This window comes from Motacilla alba, chromosome 2 (genome assembly GCF_015832195.1).
Source record: "Motacilla alba alba isolate MOTALB_02 chromosome 2, Motacilla_alba_V1.0_pri, whole genome shotgun sequence".
Classification (NCBI taxonomy): Eukaryota; Metazoa; Chordata; class Aves; order Passeriformes; family Motacillidae; genus Motacilla; species Motacilla alba.
Window position 1 is genome coordinate 112425094 of NC_052017.1, and position 19100 is coordinate 112444193.

Sequence of the window (19100 nt, forward strand, 5' to 3'; positions counted from 1 at the left end):
CAGGTCACTCTCTCCAGCTGGGTGTTTGTAACCAACATGGAGTCCTTTGGGAAGTGTCTCCGTTTGCTTTGGTGGAGCAGATCCATTCTGTGTAGCTGATTTGCTGACTCAGATTTTACCTGTTTTCTGTGTCTAAAGTGAGTGCTCAGGCTATTTTATCCCATTGTCTGCTCCTGTGATAATCACATATCCTCTGAACAGAGAGAGACATAGCTCTCTGCCAGGATTTTCCCAGGAAGCTGCAAGAAGCTGTGAGAAAGCTCAGAGAAAAGAATGAGAAACAATTCTTATCTCCACTTGCTGCACCTGTTGTTGTGCACATGTGGAAATGTAGAATGTGTTATGGAGATTTGTTTACCAAAGGGTGATTTCTTTATTGGACTCGGGTGATGGTGTTTTGGTTGATTGACCAATTAGGTCAAAGCAGTGTTGTGACTGTCTGGCAAGGGCGAAGGGTTTTTCTAAATAGTATAGTATGGAATAATAGTATAGTATGTCCCAGGGTGACGTTGTGGTGCTTGTATCCCCAGTTGTTGTTCTGTTTATGCTGGATATCATGTTCTGTGTCTTCAAGACTGGCTCTGAAGAGCGAATGTTTTGTTTTGGTTTTGTTATCAGCCTGCTCCCCCACGGCTGGCGGGACACAGAGACAGGGAGTACATAGTGTGGCTTTTGCTTTGCTTCTGCTTTGCTCCTGCTTTTTGCTTCTGCTCATTAGTTAGTTTAGCTAAGCAGTCCGAATTTTTCCCTGGACTGTTTCTCCTTTCCCTTTTTTGGAACCACTCAAACCTGCTCTGGACTGGGACCTGGGAAACACCCAGAGTTTGCACCTTGTGGCCTGCAGCAGCCATCCCCAGTGGCGGAGGGACTGACAACAGAGCGACCACTCCCAGGAGAGACTTTCTGAATTTGTCATCCTTTTCAGAGCGGTGAAAGAGTGTTGTCATCTGGTATTGTTCATTCTGTCTGCTGGGGGGTGCTTTGCCTGTTAAATAAACAGGTACTTTCCACTTCTCTCCATGGAATCCTTCCTGAACCGGTTGGGGGGAGGAGCCGTGTGGGTTTGCTTTCTGGAGGGGCCCCCTTTTGGAGATTTTCTCCCAATTTGCCCTAAACCAGGACAATATAGCACAATAAAGCAATTGATCAGCCTGCTGCAATCATGGAGTCAATGCTCGTAATTCCCCGGCTGGGACCGCTGTTAGGATATGCCCCAATATTTAGTTTCCAATGTTAATTTCCAGTGTCATGCATCAAGAGACAGCCTGTTTCCAGCATCGGCTCCACTGTCCACTTGGAGCTGGATACAAACTACAACCATCCAAAGATACTGATTCCAATACTGGGGACCCTCCAGCCCCCAGTTCATTCTCTTGGAGAGCCTTATGTTTGCAACATTAATTCAACAGCTGATAATTATCTCTTTTTGAGGTAAATGTGCATGATGGTCAGAGCAGTTACCAATACCATTATTAAACAATTTCTTTAAGGTGAACAAATCACCAACAGCTCATCACCTAAACAAAAATTTTAAGACTACAAAAATAAGGAAAAAAATCCTGCTGCCTTAACAATCACCCTGTTAAACTTCAGAAACACCTCCAGGAAAATTAGCCTAGGAAGACGACTGCAAATCCTCTTAAGTAGAGTTTGTTATGTAGCTACATGCATGCAAAAGTAGTCCTGCATTTCAGGAAAACATGTTAAAAGACTTTTAAGTCTTGCAAGCAAAACCAGGAGTTAACTTCTCCTTAGCTCCACAACCAGAGAAAGCAGGAAAGCTTCATCCTCTCTGCTAACAAAATCAGGAAAACACACATACACACATATCAAAAAATATATAGAAATTACCCTTACATACAGTGATTTTCCAAAGCTTTAAAAGCTTTTGTAGAATCATACTAGTTATATTCCTCAGGAACGCAGATGGGCTCATTCAGAGCAGCCAATATTTAGGTTATGTTGGTGATATTTTGGGTTATCAGCTAGTGAAGGATGAAGAGAATAAATGACACAAGTGGGGGAGGACAGGTAGACCCAAAATACTGATATGAAATGGGCTAGCATGGGAAAGGCAGTAACTCTTTCCTCATCAGATTAATAAGGCAGCACAGAGTTATCTCTGATTGAACACCTACTTAATGCTTCATATCTTCCCCTCAAATCTTCATCTTGCTACACATGAAATAAATTATGAGGTCACTGTGATGGCACTGATGAAACAAGAACACCTCTGTGATGTGAACAGAACATCCTTGCACTCAGATCAAAAAGAGACTGCCCAAAGAAAGAAAACAGATTTGGGGGAATGGAGCTTGAGACAACCGAAGTGAGTTCCCTATTATCTTCAAAAGAAAATTGCCATGGGAATGGACTATAGCAATAGTATATAATACCCAAATGATTCAGGATGGTTAAGAGGGAAGTGAAAATTGACAGATTTGGCCACTGAGTTCCTCAGATGCAAGAGAAAAAAAGCAAATTCAGGTAATGGTACTCAAGTGTATTGTCACAGAATGGTTCTTTTTGTGTGAAATAAAGACAAGCCGGCAGACTCAGTCACAAGATAATGATGAAGTACCACATTAACAAAAGCTGATTTGCTCTCCTACAGAAGCAAACAAAAAATTGTTGTGTGAGTAAACAACTTAATTAAGGCATTTTAAATGTAGGTCTAATACTGCAACCTTTCCCAGACAGCCATGAGTCTGACCTGGCAAAGACAATAAAAACACAGCATACCCACATGGTAATTTGGGCTCCACACCACCTTATGAGTTCTGCCTGTGCCCTCATGCTTAAGATTTTTCTTTTTGGGAGGAGGCATCAACTCCATTATAGATAACAGACACACAGTCATGTTTCATAAACCAGTTCTTTCTAACATGGATGTGAGGCTCATGTCAGGACCTTCTGACACCTCAAGTCAGTGATGATCTTCATTTTTGCATTCTGGCTTGAGGAGGAAAGCAGAGTTTGCAATATCAGGATCCCTTAGAAACAGAGGTAACATTATTTCTAAGTGATTTCCTCTCTAATTTACTAGAGGAGGTGTCTGGGGGAAAGCTGTTGTCACCCAAGTTTCAGCAGCTGTAGGAAAATACCAGCACAAGAATGAGTAAATAAAAATACCCATGATGAGGGCACAAACTGAAATGCAGAAAGTTTCTTTTGAATATGAGGAAAAGCTTCTTTGTTTGGAGTGGGACAGAGCTGCCCAGAGAAGTTGTGGAGACTCCTCTGGTGATATTCAAAACCCACTAGGATGTGTTCCTGTGTAACCTGCTGGGGAAGAGCCTGCTTTAGCAGGGGACTTGGACTTGATGGTTTTCAGATGTCCCTTCCAACCCCTGCCATCCTGTGATTCTGTGATCCTTACCACAGCTTCAGTAGATCTGGAAGCAGGAAGGCTTAAAGCCACCAGAGGAATGGGTTTCTGGTCCAGTCTTCCAACAGGAAAAACAGGAGAAAGGATTAACACTTAAAACAAAGACAGTTGATATTGCATTCCCTGAGAGTGGGGACCCAGAACCAGCAAGCCAGGCCTTTGCTGATCTTCCATGAACTTCTCTTACAATCACAAGACAATGCTCTGCTTCTGCAAATTCCAGGATCCACAGTCCTTCAGGGATAGTGGTTAAGCCCTAGGAAATACTGACAGGGAAGCAGGGGAGTGCCTTTGCTTCAGAGCCCTCCCATCTCCCAGTGCAAAGCTCCTCCATTCCCTGCTGCACCATCACCTCCTGCACAGACATTTGCACGTGCCTGGATCCTCCAGTTCAGGAGAGAGAGGCCTCTGCAAGGATCTGTCCAGGGAAACCAGATCACTGAATTAGCCTTTAAAAGGGATGAAATCAGGAATCACTTTGACAGTAGGGCAGTGCACCAGAGCAGTTAAACACAGCAGATCCCTGACTGGTGCCCTGCTCAAGCTGCCGCAGCAGTCTGGGGAGGGCGGGGTGACCAAGCAATGCCCTGCACCGCTCTTGGTGTCTGCCAAAAGAGCTGGGCACTTCTCCTGAAAAACCTTCTTGTTTAGCACAAACCAGTGTCCTCCTGATGCCATGCCTCAGGAGGGAGGCTACACAGCAAGCTGGCTGTGGAGCCTGCTCATTTCCCCTGGCATAAACCCATCATAACAAATTGCATCAGAACACAGATTGCTTTGGTTCAACCTCTTTGGCTTATTACACATCCTGGGCTAAAACAGTGATGACTAAACAGTATTCCCAAGCACTGCTTTAATTAAGCAGCATCACTAAGTTATTTATGCTACACAGGGGCTCCAGATAATGTTGCAGCCTTTAGTTTTAATTCTTTTAATACAAAGTTGTGCTGAGAAAAAGCACTTTCCTCTACTTTGGTCACCACTTTAGTGACTCACCAGATACTCATTTTCGAAAATGCTAGGGAAAGGGCATGCATTTCAACTAAAGTAATGTTTATTAGAAGCAAATTCCCAAACATTTAAAGAAGCTTTATGCAGACCTCATTGTAAGGGCCTTTCATGGCAATTATTGTATTCAAAAGACAATAGCCAAAAGGTACTTTAAATGGACAGATGAGTTACCACCTGATCTGGCAGCAGAGGTTCTTAAAGCTCAGAAAAGTCACAAAACCATTAAGGGTTTTTGCCTTTGGTCATCACTGAGGAGGCTCTTTGAAAGCAAAACAGAAATTATTACATACTTCAGGTATGTAAGGCATCATTTTAATTTGTCCAAGACCAAAACCAGGATGTTGGGGCTTGAAAAAAGTGAACTTACCAAAACAACAATCCAGGTAGAACCTAGAGGAAGCTGCCCATTTCCCCCTAGTACCCCTTCACAGACCCCAAACCTCCCCATCACCTGGACCTGGGTGATTACCAAGGATCCTCCAGGCCATCTCCCTGCCCCAACTCCCCAGCCAGGCAACAGGGACACAGCAGAATCCTTCAGCTGCACAGACTATGTTGCTGAGTATTTTTAGCTGCACAACCCACCCAGCTCCTCCCATTTGGTGAATGATGACCTCTCAGGTATGGCACACACATCAGTCTAAAGGTAGAAAGCCACAAGACTATTACTGGCCCTTTGAGTAAGTCTCAGGAGCACCATTTGATCAGGTCTGACTCTATTTCCCTCGCTTCACAGGCACTTCAGTAGGTAATAGTTTGCCTGCCACTTCACAAAATGACAAGTTTTATCTGCAATTTCTAAGTGTTACATAATAGAAAAAGAATATAGTCAAAACTAAAAAATTGTAGCTTTAAAGGAAGTACTAACAATTCTCACCCCTGGAAAAGCTGCATGGAGCTTTTTAGCCATAATTGCACCAGGAGAAAATACCACCTCTCCTGGCTTGCTTGGTGTTTGTGCCTCAGGGGAACCACGTTTTCCTGCAGACATAGTGGAAGAGAGAAAAATGAAGCTGCAGGTCTGCTTAGGGAAGGCAACAGATTGGCAGCAATGAAATACATTCAGCACAAGCCATGAGACTCCTTCTGCTGCTTTGCCAGGCTTCCAGAGAGCTAGCAGGTCAAGTGGGAATGCAGAGCAGTTCTCCCCTGCCCTTGGAGCTGGCACATGTCTGCAGACACAGCACTGCGCCAGGGAGTTAACCCAGCCACTCTCAGGGGACAGTGACACAGCCACGTGTGTGCTGAGCTGAAGCCTCAGCACACTGTCCTCAAGGGGTTGGATTTGTTGGATTGTTTCCCCAAGGCAAACCAGGTGGTAGCTGTCTGTCTACAGAGAGAGAGGAGAAAAGTCAACAGCATCAATTGTTGTACACCTTTTGCAAGGCCATACCAGCTTTTGACAGCTGAAGGATAGCTTGAGATCCTCCACTTGCTGAGCTCTTTTGACATCCCTTTACCTGACAAACGTCCTCAGTTGGGGACAAGGGAAAAGCAAACAGCTAGAGATGTTGCATCACAGATTTTTCAAATTAAATATGGCTTGAGACACTTACCAGTGGGAGAGTTAAATGGCACAGAGCAGTCTACCTTGACAAAGACTAAGATTTTACTTCCTTTTGTGTAAGTCATTAGTATTATCTACACAAGATGCAATGGAGTTCCTTTCAGTGTTTCTCAAAATGTGGTTTACACTTCCCTGCTAATAATTTATGGCAATTAGGAAACCAATTAGAAAAAAGTCAATTTTTATTATTTTTGTTACTATTCATTTATTTCAGAATTAATTTATATTGATAATACATTACCTAATTCTGTCAGGCTACTGAGTTCAGGGCACACGGATTAAATTTCAAGTATCATGCTGCTAATATTGCAGAGCCTGAATCTTGTGAGGTATGACCAGAGGGAAAGCAAAATACATCTATTACAAGCACTTCATGAAAATGGCCTTTATGAACTGGCTTTTAAAATGTTTTTTTAAAACTGTGATTTGCCATATCTGACTACAACAAAAGTTTAAACAGTAGTCTCACAGCCAGCAAGAGATTTGTGTTTGCATCCCCATTGTTCCAGAAAGAAACATCTCTGTCTCCTCAAAATACAAACTCAGAATCCAAAATTTTCATAAAATATGCCAGAGATTATGTAGCAGAAAGGAAGGCCAGAGTAGACCACTGGTCATCCCAGTAGAAGAGATGAAAGTCCTCACTTGTGTACAGTTGGTTTGCATGCAATGAACCAGCCAACGGGAAATTCAGACTGTGCATTGAGAGCAGGGACACAGGATGGAGAACAGAAGATGAAAAATATCCCAGTGTTTTGATGGAATGATGGACAACACCACTTGTCCTCCACGCTGACTTACAACATCACAAGAGTTCACGGAAGTTAGGAAGGTAGGGTTAGGAAATAAAGACCATAAAAGGAAGATTCCAGAAATGAACAAAATTCCTTTTATCTCCAGAAAGGGCACAGAGGCATGACAGGACAAACAGACTAAAAGAAGTTACAGTGCCTAGTCCCTGCAGGGCAGTCAGAGTCATGAAGTTCAGCCCAGGTTAAAGTCTATTTAGGTAAGAAAGTTGAAACTTTCCTAGACACAAAATCTAGGAAGCTTAATATATTCTCTTTAAGGAAAGATTTCATCCCATTCCAGATTTCTTAGAAGAAAAAAAATCAGCACTGTGCATGTGAAGTCAGAGGTGATAAAATTCAGGACATTCAATATCTCTAAGTGGAAAAAAAAAAAAAGAAAAAGAAAACAGGCTTGTCAGATTAAGAGCAAAATTATAAAAATCTTGACTAGTTCTTTAGAAATAGTATTTGAGAGAGTTTGAACTAGAATATATAAGAAAAACAGATAAAATACAGCAAGATAAAAAAGGCATAAATAGTCTTTTCTTACCAGAGGAAATTAACTATTTTTTCGAAAACATTTCCCTTATTCTAGGTCTCATCCATCATCTGCTTGACATAGCAACAAAATATATTTAAATTGTGAATTCTACCAATTCTAAGAGAAATTAGAATATAATACAGAAAGAACCAGATGACACCTAAAAACTGAAATTTTGAGGTGTGACATTCAGACACACAACAGAAGGTACAATTTATGCACTTCCTTTGAAAGGACTTCACCAAAGACATCCCAGATGGATTTTCGTATTTCATCAGAGCTCTCTTGCCCAGACACTTGGAGAGGAGAGGACCAGCTTCTTTCAAGGGCAACCGGCTGGGGAAGCCAGATAAAGTGATTCTTTGTAAATGCATTGTAATCTTTGCAAATCTCCAAAGATGGAGATAGCCTGTGATCTTCTAGCAGAAAAAAAAAAAGCTGTTGCCATGATCCCCACACTGACAGACTCATAATCCGAAGCTGCATTTTAGCCACCTACACCTGACAGAACAGACTTGTTTTGCACCCTTCCTTACCACATGAAAATTGCCTAGAGAATGATGACCTTTAAGTCCACAATTTATCATGTTTTCTTCCTATAAAATAGTCTGATATTGTAGCAGTTCTGTGATTTCCAAATCAATAGGTTTTAACTGTCATTGCTGCAATCAGCTGCCCAGTTTCTTTGCCCATTCTTGGCAGAGCTGGATACATGCAGCCTTTTTAAAATACTTAATGACTGACACTCAAAAAATTATTTTCACCTTGACAGTTTGTCTCTGCAAAGAGTCCAGACACAGCAAACTGAAGAGCCTTGGAAAAATGATATTAGGAATATGCTCAGAAAGGCACCAAAGATGGCTCTTGAAAACCTTAATTCTTCTCTTTTGCAGATTTAGTTTTCACACAGAGGTAAAAAATTGTGCACTTATGGGAAAATCTGTGAGATTATGAATTATATATATATATATGTATATTCTTTCTGTCCACTTTTATATGAAGAGGGATTTTTTTTTCCTTTTTCCAGTTTTGCCTCAAATTAAAATTAATTTCCCATAGTACAGAAATAATCTTGGACATAACAAAGAGAAACAAATAGCTCCTTACTATACAGTAATTTAGGTTAAAAGCATCAGTAAGGCCAAGGGGCAGGCCATAAAAAATACTCTTAAGCAAAGGATACTGGCAGTTTTTAGCACAGCTTGTGTTCAGCAATGTCTCATGCATCTCAGAACCAGCTGTGCCAGTGAAACATGCACACCACAATGTAAAGAGAGTTCTGAGGTAACTCCCTAAATGCAGCACACAACATTTGCAAGACAGTTTGTTGCTTTCTGTGGTATTCAAGTGATGATCCCCTTGGCCATTTGTAAATCTTAAGAGCAGTTCAGACTTTTTTAATAATCACTTTGGAGTCTAAGAGGAAGCAAATACAATTAATAACATACCTGGTCATCACGAGAGCACGAGCTCTCTTCTCAGCTCTGACAACATGTGGCTCTAAGAAGACAACTCCCAACTATTCTGCAAAAGCTGCCAAAGGGAAAAGCAAAAGCTTTTGTATAGAGATGAGTCAACCAATTTCCCCGAGTCCTTGTCACTTACTGCACAAAACCAGCATGTCATATTCCTGCAAAGGTATAGACCCAGCAGCTCCAAGCATTAGAAATGAGTGACCATCTTCATTTGTTCATGCAGGTGCACAAAGGTTTTGTGAAGCTCAGATGAGATTCTGAAAAGAGGTGTGAGGTAGCATGGTACACCCAGGGCCTGGGCAACCCATCCCCTGGTTTGTTTCCAGCAGAATATCCCACTGGCCAAGAGCAAAATCTGACCTCCTCCCAACCTGACTGCAGGCATTAAGATCTCAACCAGCTTGTGGGAATAATAAACATTCAGTAAGCACATGATTAAAGGCATTTTCCTGCCTTAGTTCTAGGTGCCAGTACTTCATCATGCATCCCTCCTACATAGAATTGTTACAGGTTCAAATTCTTTTCACAGTTGCTGTGTCTTGAAAACTTACTCAAATTTATTTCCCTTTCAGATTTCAGACCAAGCCAAAGTTCAGAGAAAGTCATTTAACCAGAAAAGTAAAAGAAATCTCAAATACAAGACTTGAAAGTCAGTTTATCTAAAGATTTCAAAGGCTCTGTTACTTTAATTAAACTTCAGGAAAATTAAAGGAAAATTAAACTCCATTTATTGTTGGATGAAACATAAGAGTGAAACCAAAAGTTAGGAAAAGTTAGGAAAATGGCGAATTTCTCCCAGAGAAGATTGATTACCTTAATGTGGAGGATGGTGACTGTATCTCCTCGCTTTAGGAGCATGTTAGTCATCTGGTCCATGGCAGCTCATCTCCAGCCATCTCTAAATCTTCACATCACCAGAGAGAACAAAGGAAGCTGCTGGCACACATTTCTCTTCCTGACACTGTGCTCTACCCACACCATCATCACACAGCCTTGAAGCACCCAACATGCCACCATGGCATCTGCCTGCCAGCACCATGCCAGATTTTGGGAGAAACAGGCTGAGCAAATAAAGTGTGTGATGCAAACAGGTTAATAGTAAAAACAACACTCAGTAGCAAAAGCTAGCACTAGGCTTCTGAGACATAAAAAAAAAAAAAAAAAAAAAAAAAAAAAAAAATTCAGTAGAAAGTTTTATTAATTAAAATTCAACAAAAACTTTTGGTTTATTTTCCTGATTCCAAAGGTTAAAAGCTCAACAGCTCTGTCCTCCTTTCTCTCTTGGGACCATGGATGAAGGCCTTTCACTGCCAACAAGTGGGATAGATAGGAGAGGAAGAACCCACATCTGGAAATTGCTCTGCAGCTCTCTGCTATGCCAAGGTTCCCCAGGATGTGTAGGACACCATGAGCAGTCTGACTCCTGCAGAAATCTCAGCTCTGGCAGCTTGAGTCCAAATTACTGGCTGCACAACAAAGTCCTCCCTTCCCGGCAGGTTTCCAGGCTTCTTAAGGTACAATTGTTGGCAGGAACTCACTGAGATCCAAGCTTTGAGCCACCTGAATGTTACCACTGGCAGCTGGAAATCTCAGAGCTTGCAGGCTTTCGGGTTTCACAGGCACCAGGACATCAATAACATACAGGGATATAAGTGAAACTTCAGAACCATTGCTTTAATTAGAGAGCTGTTGGACACAAGGTGGTGACTAAATGTCAGAGAATGCCAGGTATCATACAGCTTATAAACACACCACATGATGAAGAATTAAATTATGCACAGGATAATACTAGCAAAGCAGGAGAGGAGAATTTATTTGTATAATACATGAAAATAATACTCAGATGTTTTAGGTCAACCTGTAAGCAATTCTGTTTCCAATTTTGAGTAACTTGGTTATTTCTAGCTCCTCCAGAACTGAAGAGGTTTCCAGTGTTAGTACTCATCCTGTTTACTTCTACGATTCAATCCCTGATCTCCTTACCCAGCAGTGCTTTATTGTTCCCTTTGCAAAAGGAAACACACTTGGTTTTGAAGGTGGGGAGACATTCCTTTCTCATTAATGCCATGTCATAGTTCTTGGACCCAACATTACAGCTGTAACCATAGGACCAATCTTTTAGAGCAGTCTAGGCCCTGCTCTCATTGTCAAGTGTGACACAAAGCTGATTTGTAGAGCAAGACCCTTGTTGCTAATTCAGCATTCACTCTGCACGCATTTCTAAGGCCATACTTCAAACAAAATCTTACATGGTCCAGTAGACTGAACACTTGCCACGTAGCCAAGACACACAGGATGTACCGCGTGGCATACATCATGCAAGATGTGCATCCTGAGATTCAGCTTGATTGGAGAAGAAGCCCATTCATGGGCTGACACCACCATGCAGTGTAAATTGAAGTGTGAAATGCAGGGAGGACTCAGAGATTCATTTCAAGAGCATTCAACTGACCCAAGGTAAGAATGGCAGTGTAGGTGCACCCTTGCTCTCCCAGCTGCTTCCCACACCACCTGTATCCCCCAGCACTGTGGGAATATGCAGTGCTAAGATCTACTCACATAAACTGACTTTAGTTGGAGTGAGGGTTAATTCTTTTCAGGCTTCAGCATCTAGTCTTGTGATACCGACTACAATATCAAGGCCTTAGCCTTCTATATGCAAAAGTAAGCAACAGTCATTAAGCTACACAATTCAATTTTAATTAAGCAGACCAAGAAATCATCAACCTGTAGTCCTCTAATTCTCTTCTCTCTCCATTGCAACAATGGTCAAATTTTAATTACATACGATGAAAACCCAGGCTGGATAAGGAAAGTTTTCCCAATTAGTCTTTTCACTTGATGATAAAGTACTCTAAGCTTCCTCAGAGACTTGCACCTCAAGTGACACTGACAAGATTAAGAATTATGATCACTTTTCTTTTTTTAATTCTAATAATGAATTCTAATAATAAATTCTAATAATGAATCTAATAATGAATACAAGAATATTAACTGCTTGGTGTTGCAAGTGCCTGGAGCCCGGCTTCTATCTACGCAACTATTCTCATATGCCAAGCCAAGATCAGCTTAAATTTATTGATTACATACTTTATACTGTCAGAAGCTACAAAACACAGAAAATATTGACAGCCAAATTATCTAGCTTAATATAAAAGAAATACAGTGGATTTTGGAATGAAATGAGAACCCTAACATTTATAAGTATTTTCAATAACCAAAAACTCCATGAAATTACAATTTCAGCAATTAGTAGTGCACATTAAAAAAAAAAAAAAAACACCCTCAACTTGATCTCTGCTCTATAGCCTTAACCACTGGTGTTATACCCTCAAGATTATTAGCCCTGTATGTTTTCACTGATGGAGGAGTGCTCATTTTCTTTTCCTCTTCTCATTTCCAGATTTTTTAATGTAGTTTCTAACAAGAGAACTACCCCACCCCCCAAAAAAAGCCCCACCCATACATTTGCTTTTATATACAATTTTAAAACTCTTTTGAGACTTGGTATATATTTTAGTATTGATAATCAATATTTCTTAAGCTATTGCACTTTCTATGAAACACTAAGTTCAAGCTTTATTAATTTGTCTGAGACATAAGGGGACAACTTACTTTTCCTGGAAAGTGAAAACACTGATAAGCCACTAAAAGAAAAGAACAATTTTTCTAGGCTAATTATAATATCCATTGTGGAACGGATATCCTTTAATAATAGTCTTTATTATGAGAATAAATACATAAAACAAATGCAATATATTAGCCACATTTCTTCATATACATTCAGAATAGAACAAGAAGCTAATAGGCATAATCAGTAGAACTAGTTGAACAAACAAATTTTTAGTAAGCCAACAACACTAGAGGAAAGTTGGAATGTTTATGCACCGGCAGCAGACAAAGAGCATGTGATTTCAGAATTTCCTTTGTATTCATTTAAAGAGAAACACACTGTAATTGTAAGCACGAACTGCATGAACTGATGGAAGTGCTTAGCTCCGTGCAGTGGCTGTCTGAGGTTGTTCGGACTGCAACTGCTTCCCAAGGTATTCCCTGAAATACAACAAAAAATTAGATTGAGAAATGTTCTTGAGAGTGGGGAGTGCAACAGTGGCAGGAATTATGAAGTGTATAAAGAAGAAAGAGCTTTAAGTTCAGAATTAATCCCTCAAATAATGTCAAACTGGAGCAACAATGAGCACCCCCAAGCATCCATCACCTGCCCTATGAAAATAAAGTACAAATCAAACATAACAAAGCTGTCTAGAAAAGGAAAGAGCCCAATGGGAGCATTTAGAAGCCCTGACAACTGACACAGAACACCCATGAAGCAGATAAATTTTGCTTGTTAAAATATGTATTTTAGAAGCTGTGGCAAAACATTTAAAAGCATCCCTTTCAACAACCCAGCTGCAGGAGCACGCGTAACACAAAGGACATACTGGCAATACAATAGGCAAGCAAATAGACACTGACTCAATAACTACATATTCAAGTTGACAAAAATAAAAGATAATCAATCCAGGCCCACTGTATACCAACATCCTCTTTAAAGTGTTTTCCTCACTTGCACTTTGAAGTGCACTAAGCCACTTACTTTATATCTCTCCTCTCAACACTGGAACATCTCCCAGATTATTGGCACTTGCCCTGAGCAACAGTGTCTAAATCCCATGGAAAAATACTGCACAGTTCTTCTGAATGTTACAGTCCTTCACTCTCTTTTGTGAAAGCAGATCAACACTTCACAAAAAAGAACCACAAAAAGCTGAAAGCGGTCGTTAATAATAGTACCTGGGTTGCTGCTTGTCACAGAAAATACAATAATTGTACCACGGTATCAAGTGAAAGAGAGTTTCAGGAGTCGTGAAATGTAGGCGTTCTTTTTCTACTGCTGATCATACACTTAGTACTGTGCTTTGTCACTACACAGATATTTCAACCTACACAGGTTAAGCACTAGAAGCATCTCAGAGGGATGATGTGCAGAAAGAAGTCTCAAAAAAAACCCCACATAACTCAAGAGTATGTGCTTTTGCTTTATGAAAAAAAAATTAAAATATCATGTTTTTTGCACGTTTCAAAAACTAGTTTTCAGCATAGCATCCTGTTGAACAGTTATCCCTTATGCATTGCAATTCCTATTGCACAATGAAGTTCAGCACCTCAGCTGCACCACCCAACACCACTTTTCTCAGTTTTAACATTAGGCATCCAGAAAAGCAAAAGTTCCTACAAAACGCTCACTTCAAACACCTCTAGAAAAGAAAATAACACATAATTTGTATGCTGAACCATATGTTATGGTTTAGCACCTTTATTTATGGCTTCATCAGCTGTTGCTGTAAAATCACAGTATTTTAATGCTTGGGCTCCACTTAATAGATACACCTCCTGCTCATAACAGACAGGTTATCACCCTAAAAGTAGAGGCTCCTGCTGGCAAAGAAGGAAATGAGCTGCTCTCTTGAGGTTTTGCAGGACTCAAAACTGTACCAGCAAAACAAAATTTGACAGTCATCCGAAATCACAAGACAGTAACTATGGAAGAGCTTCCACACTCACCAAACCTCTTTCTGCTCCTTCTATGTTTTTGGTTGTCTTTTTTTTTTTCATTTGTTTCATGCCTATATGCATGTACTGATTCTAGTATTTCTTCTCTGGCAGCCAGCCTTGAAACCAACTGACACTTGCTGCATGCATGGCTCTGCTCATCATATTACAAGCCCACAACATAATTTATTCTTAAAGCACAGACGAATCATATTGAATGTGAAATTCCCACACTATTACTTCAAAGTAGGGAAATCAATCAAACTAATAATCCATAACACTACAACTATTGCAAAGCTTACACTGTTTCAGATGTACGGCCAAGGCTTTCTAAAAACCCCACTAGAGTGCAGTGCAGTCAGCAAAAATCTCCAAGGCAGCAGAGTAGTAGCACATTTTGTAGGTACTTAGTGCCTTCACAGACATATTCAACTTCTACAGTAAGTAGAACAGTATCTTCCATACAAAACCTTTTGTAGGTGTAAGGTTTAAGTCCAGAGGAAAAGCTCTCATTCCATTTCCCCATACAGAATGAGTACCTGCAGTTACATCTTGACATTGTCATGCTGCAAACCCAAGTGAAAATCCCACAGTGTTCCTACCCCATGAACTCTTTAGCCACCACCAAAGGCCACTGAAATGCAAAAACCTTACATTACAAGCTGTTAGAAGGATCACTTAATTTTCTGTACTTCCATTTGAGGGTCACTGGTTAAACCAGGTCAAGTTATTGCATGGTCTAGATTAGATGAACGTGGAATCATAGAATGGTTTGGGTTGGAAGGGACCTTAAAGATCATCTGATTCCAAACCCACTGCCATGGGCAGGAACACCTTCCACTTCACCAGGTAGCTGAGAGCCCCCTCCAACCTGGCCTTGAATACTCCACAGGATGGGGCATCCACTGATTCTCTGGGAAACCTCTTCCAGTGTCTTACCACCCTCACAGGAAATTATTCTTTCTGATATCTAATCTAACTCAGCTCTGTTTAATTTCACAGCCATTATCCCTTGGCCTTGTGAGAAGGCCCTCTCCAGCCTTCCTGTAGGCCTCTTTTAGGTACTGTACAGGTGCTCTAATATCTCCCCAGAGACTTCACTTGTCCAGACTTAACAACCCCAACTCCGAGCTTTTCCTCACAGCACAAGTGTTCCATGCCTCTAAATCATCTTCAGAGCTCTCCTCTGGACCTGCTCCAAAATGTTAAGTAGGACCCTGTTCTCCCTCTGCTAAAACACATATTAAAAGAATAAGAAGATTCAAATATAGAATAAGATTCAAATATAGAAAAAGAATAAGAAGATTCAAATACCAGTGTTTCATCCCATCAGGAGGTTAAGAAGCACTGTAAGCTCCTTCACTCATAAGTTGGACATAAGTGTCCATCCCCATGCTATTGCAAATTAAGGGTCTAAGACTTTATCCTACACTGATACTTAGCTGCATCTTAAGAAAAAAACTGGGATTTTAAAATTACTATTTACCTCACAAAATTAAAGTCACCTGTAGGAATGCAAGCATTCAACACATTGCACTATAAGAGCAGGTATGATGAAAGGATGGATCTTGTCATAAGATAACAAATCAGTTCATAAAATAATCAAAACAGCATCTGAGATTTGTGATGCAGACTACAACAGAAAATAATGAGGTAGGTATTAGACTTAGGGGTTTTTTTTAATTGCAAGCTATAAGGCCAAGAACTGGACCACTACAATATACTTTAAACCCTTTTCCTCACATTGTAACAGAAAGGCTTTTATAAAAAGGTCAGGTTTAGCCACGTTCTTATTTCCTTTAACATAAAACCATCCTTATTAAAAGCAGATGAAGCTAGTGCAAACAAGTTTAACAGCATTCAAACATGAAACAACTGATTCAGTAGAAATTTAAAAGAACAAAAAATATTACCTCTGCACTGCAGAAAAGCTTCAAACATGCAACTGTAGTACTGAAGACTACAGTACACTTTTGAGACTAGCTATAAAATCTTCAATTTCTCAATTAAAGCTCAGACCAACAAGACTTGAAGCACCACACACTTTCACTTCCCTGGTCATCCAAAAGTCTGACAGTGAAGAATAAGTCATTTCCATTTGCAAATTAATATTTTCATTCTTACTAGAACGACCAAGTGAGATTCCTTCCACACTAGAAATTCCCCCTTTTTGAGGCCTCTTTTTAGACACACATTTTCTGTTGTTCCCAAAGTGCTTTTTCCAAGAAGAAAAGGAAGATTACAGGTGAATACAAGAATTCATTTTATCTCTAATTCTCATTCTAATTTGTTTCTTCCTTTTGTTTAATTTAATCAGTTTTTCTTTCTCATGACAGCCACAGACACCTGGAAGCAGAGATATACTTAATTGCCATAATTGAAACAAATGCTTTAAGTCTATTTAGGAAAAGGCACACAGAACTGAGCCAACTTGTAAACTCAGTGAATATGGCATAAGGGGATTGCAAACTAGCACAGGGCACCACCTACAAATTTTATACTAATATATAGCATGTACTAAAAATCATTGTCAACAACAAACAATCTATGATAGAAGGGAAAGTTGTAAGACACACACAACAGATCCCTAAGGGTGTTAAAACAAACAAGCCTTGAAGTTTAAGTACAACTACTTTCAGTGTTATTATACTCCAATTTCCAGTGCAGTCAGATTTACCTGTCCTTTAAAGGACATTGAAAATTAATAGGCAAAAGCAGAAAAGGTGACCAAGCACAGAATAAAGGAAGGATGACATTTTCAAATTTTCTATTTTCTTACATTTAATTCTTGCATCTTGGTTATTAAAGAAGTTACCAAAAATATTTGATAGTCTTGAATATCTGCAATCTCTAGCTTGGTTTAGCAGACTGAGGTTCCCAAGAAACAGAATGCCTTTCTTTGACAAAAACCAAAATAAAAATATTGATTTTATTTTTCTCTATCTAAACATAAACCTAGAGTCCCATACTTTTGAAAATGAAATTGAAAATCTAGTTCTAAAGAAAGCCTTCAAAAAGTCTGCCATTTGACTCAATACACTCAAAAGACATTGCCCATATACACTGTTTACAGACAAATCATAAAGATATGACAAATAGCTAAACAAACAAGTTCACAGGACACACAGCAGATAGAATAGTTTTAATAAATTGATCCGTTTTTCCAGCCCTATGTTGCATTTCTGCTAGAGGTCTACTAACCTGGAGTGAAGTTATTAGACTAGAAAGAGATGGACTAAATTTACTTATTTATTGTGGCTTTACAAGTAGCTATTTGAATCACAAAACTGATATGTTCCCAATTCTAAGCAGGCTAAACTAACCCATGAAAACATTGTCTTGTAAGTGTTACACTCCACAGAATAACCATCCCTGGAACCTCTGAGCAGTAAACATGAAGTGGCAACACCATGACCAGGTTTGCAACCATCTGTCTAGTCTCCACCTAATCCAACGTGAGACAGAGCTGGAACACCCACCCTTTAAGCCATTCCAGCTGTGTAGGCCTCTTTCTCACAAGGCATCCAGGGTATTCTAGTGAGACAGCAGCTTTCGTTCATTTAACTCCCAAGTGAATTGGTTTCTACAAATAAGCTCCCATGAACATGGTTACTGCAGCGTCACATTAACACTAGTGGTGGCTGGGAGAAAGGCAAGTGGAGCTCCACAGGGGCCAACACAGGTGCATTTGCCTCCCCACCACAGTCACAGAAACCAGGAAAGAAAATAAAGAAGACAGGTTCAAATCAAACCTGGAGTGATGTTAATATTTGGTTCCTGATATGTAATATTAACCTGTCTTACTGCTGGATCCGAAGTTATAATGCTGCACATTTTTATATATCTTTTCTATATATAGTATAGGAAAAAAAATATATATACACACACATTACATGCTCCTCCTAATATTATGTTCTTCACAGAAGTAAACAGGAAGAGAACAGTTATGAAAGTAGCCAAGTAAAAAACAGAGACATCTTCCTAGAGAGCTGGGCTGGGAAGACTGCCAAAGCTGGAGTGCTACCACTGGAGAACTGCTGTCCTCTTTTGTCATTTGTTTACTGAACACAATTTTCTTCTTTGAATGAGTGGATTTATGCAATATGAAATATTCCAATTTAAAAATGGTATTATAGAATATAAAATATGTGTCTATTATACCAACGCCTACCATGAGTAGTTTTGAAGGTAAGTCATCACAAACCAACAACAAAAACAAAGAAACAAACCTACACAGCAGAATCAAAGACACTTTGACCAAACAGCTTGGGCCTCCAACACATCAAACTGAAGATTTTTATAAATTATCTTTTTCAGTGGAACCATGGCGATTTTCACCATGTATCTCCTTGACCTATAAATGTGGCTGTGGCCCTCAAGACAGAAAAGATACTGCAAATATCTCTGCAATTCTCAATACTTAGTTTAACAGATTCCACTTCATGCAAACAAATAGAACAAAAGACAACTGTTAAGATAAACAAAATCTAGGACATTGATTCTGTTTAATTTTTCACAGTAAAGAGATGCTAACACATTCCAATGTGCACATAAAAACTAAACAGTCTGAATGGTTGTACAGAAGGATTATGAACATTACATGAGAGGTGCTTTGTGTTTCCAAATGGAGCCCTTTCTTCAGCTGAATGCAGTAATATTAATTGACAATCTACAGATTACCATGATAATTGAAAACATTACTCATAGCTTTAAAGCTCTCCTTATAACATGAAATGCAGCATTAATGTGAGTCTTCAAACTGAGACACTACAAG

The 19100-nt window shown here is 39.8% G+C and overlaps 1 protein-coding gene across 5 annotated transcripts in view; it reads right to left on the reverse strand.

The window, feature by feature from the left end:
• Positions 1 to 10559: 10559 nt before the first annotated feature.
• Positions 10560 to 19100, reverse strand: part of ATP6V1H (ATPase H+ transporting V1 subunit H) — a 49399-nt gene continuing 40858 nt past the window's right edge. For 4 of the 5 annotated variants that reach the window (XM_038127865.1, XM_038127866.1, XM_038127867.1 and 1 more), the window contains exon 14: positions 12648 to 12826. In XM_038127865.1, the coding sequence (XP_037983793.1) occupies positions 12766 to 12826 (61 nt within the window). In that variant the 3' untranslated portion in view covers positions 12648 to 12765. Of the gene's footprint in view, positions 12827 to 19100 lie in introns of all 5 variants that reach the window. The other variant, XM_038127864.1, reaches the window with a different exon arrangement.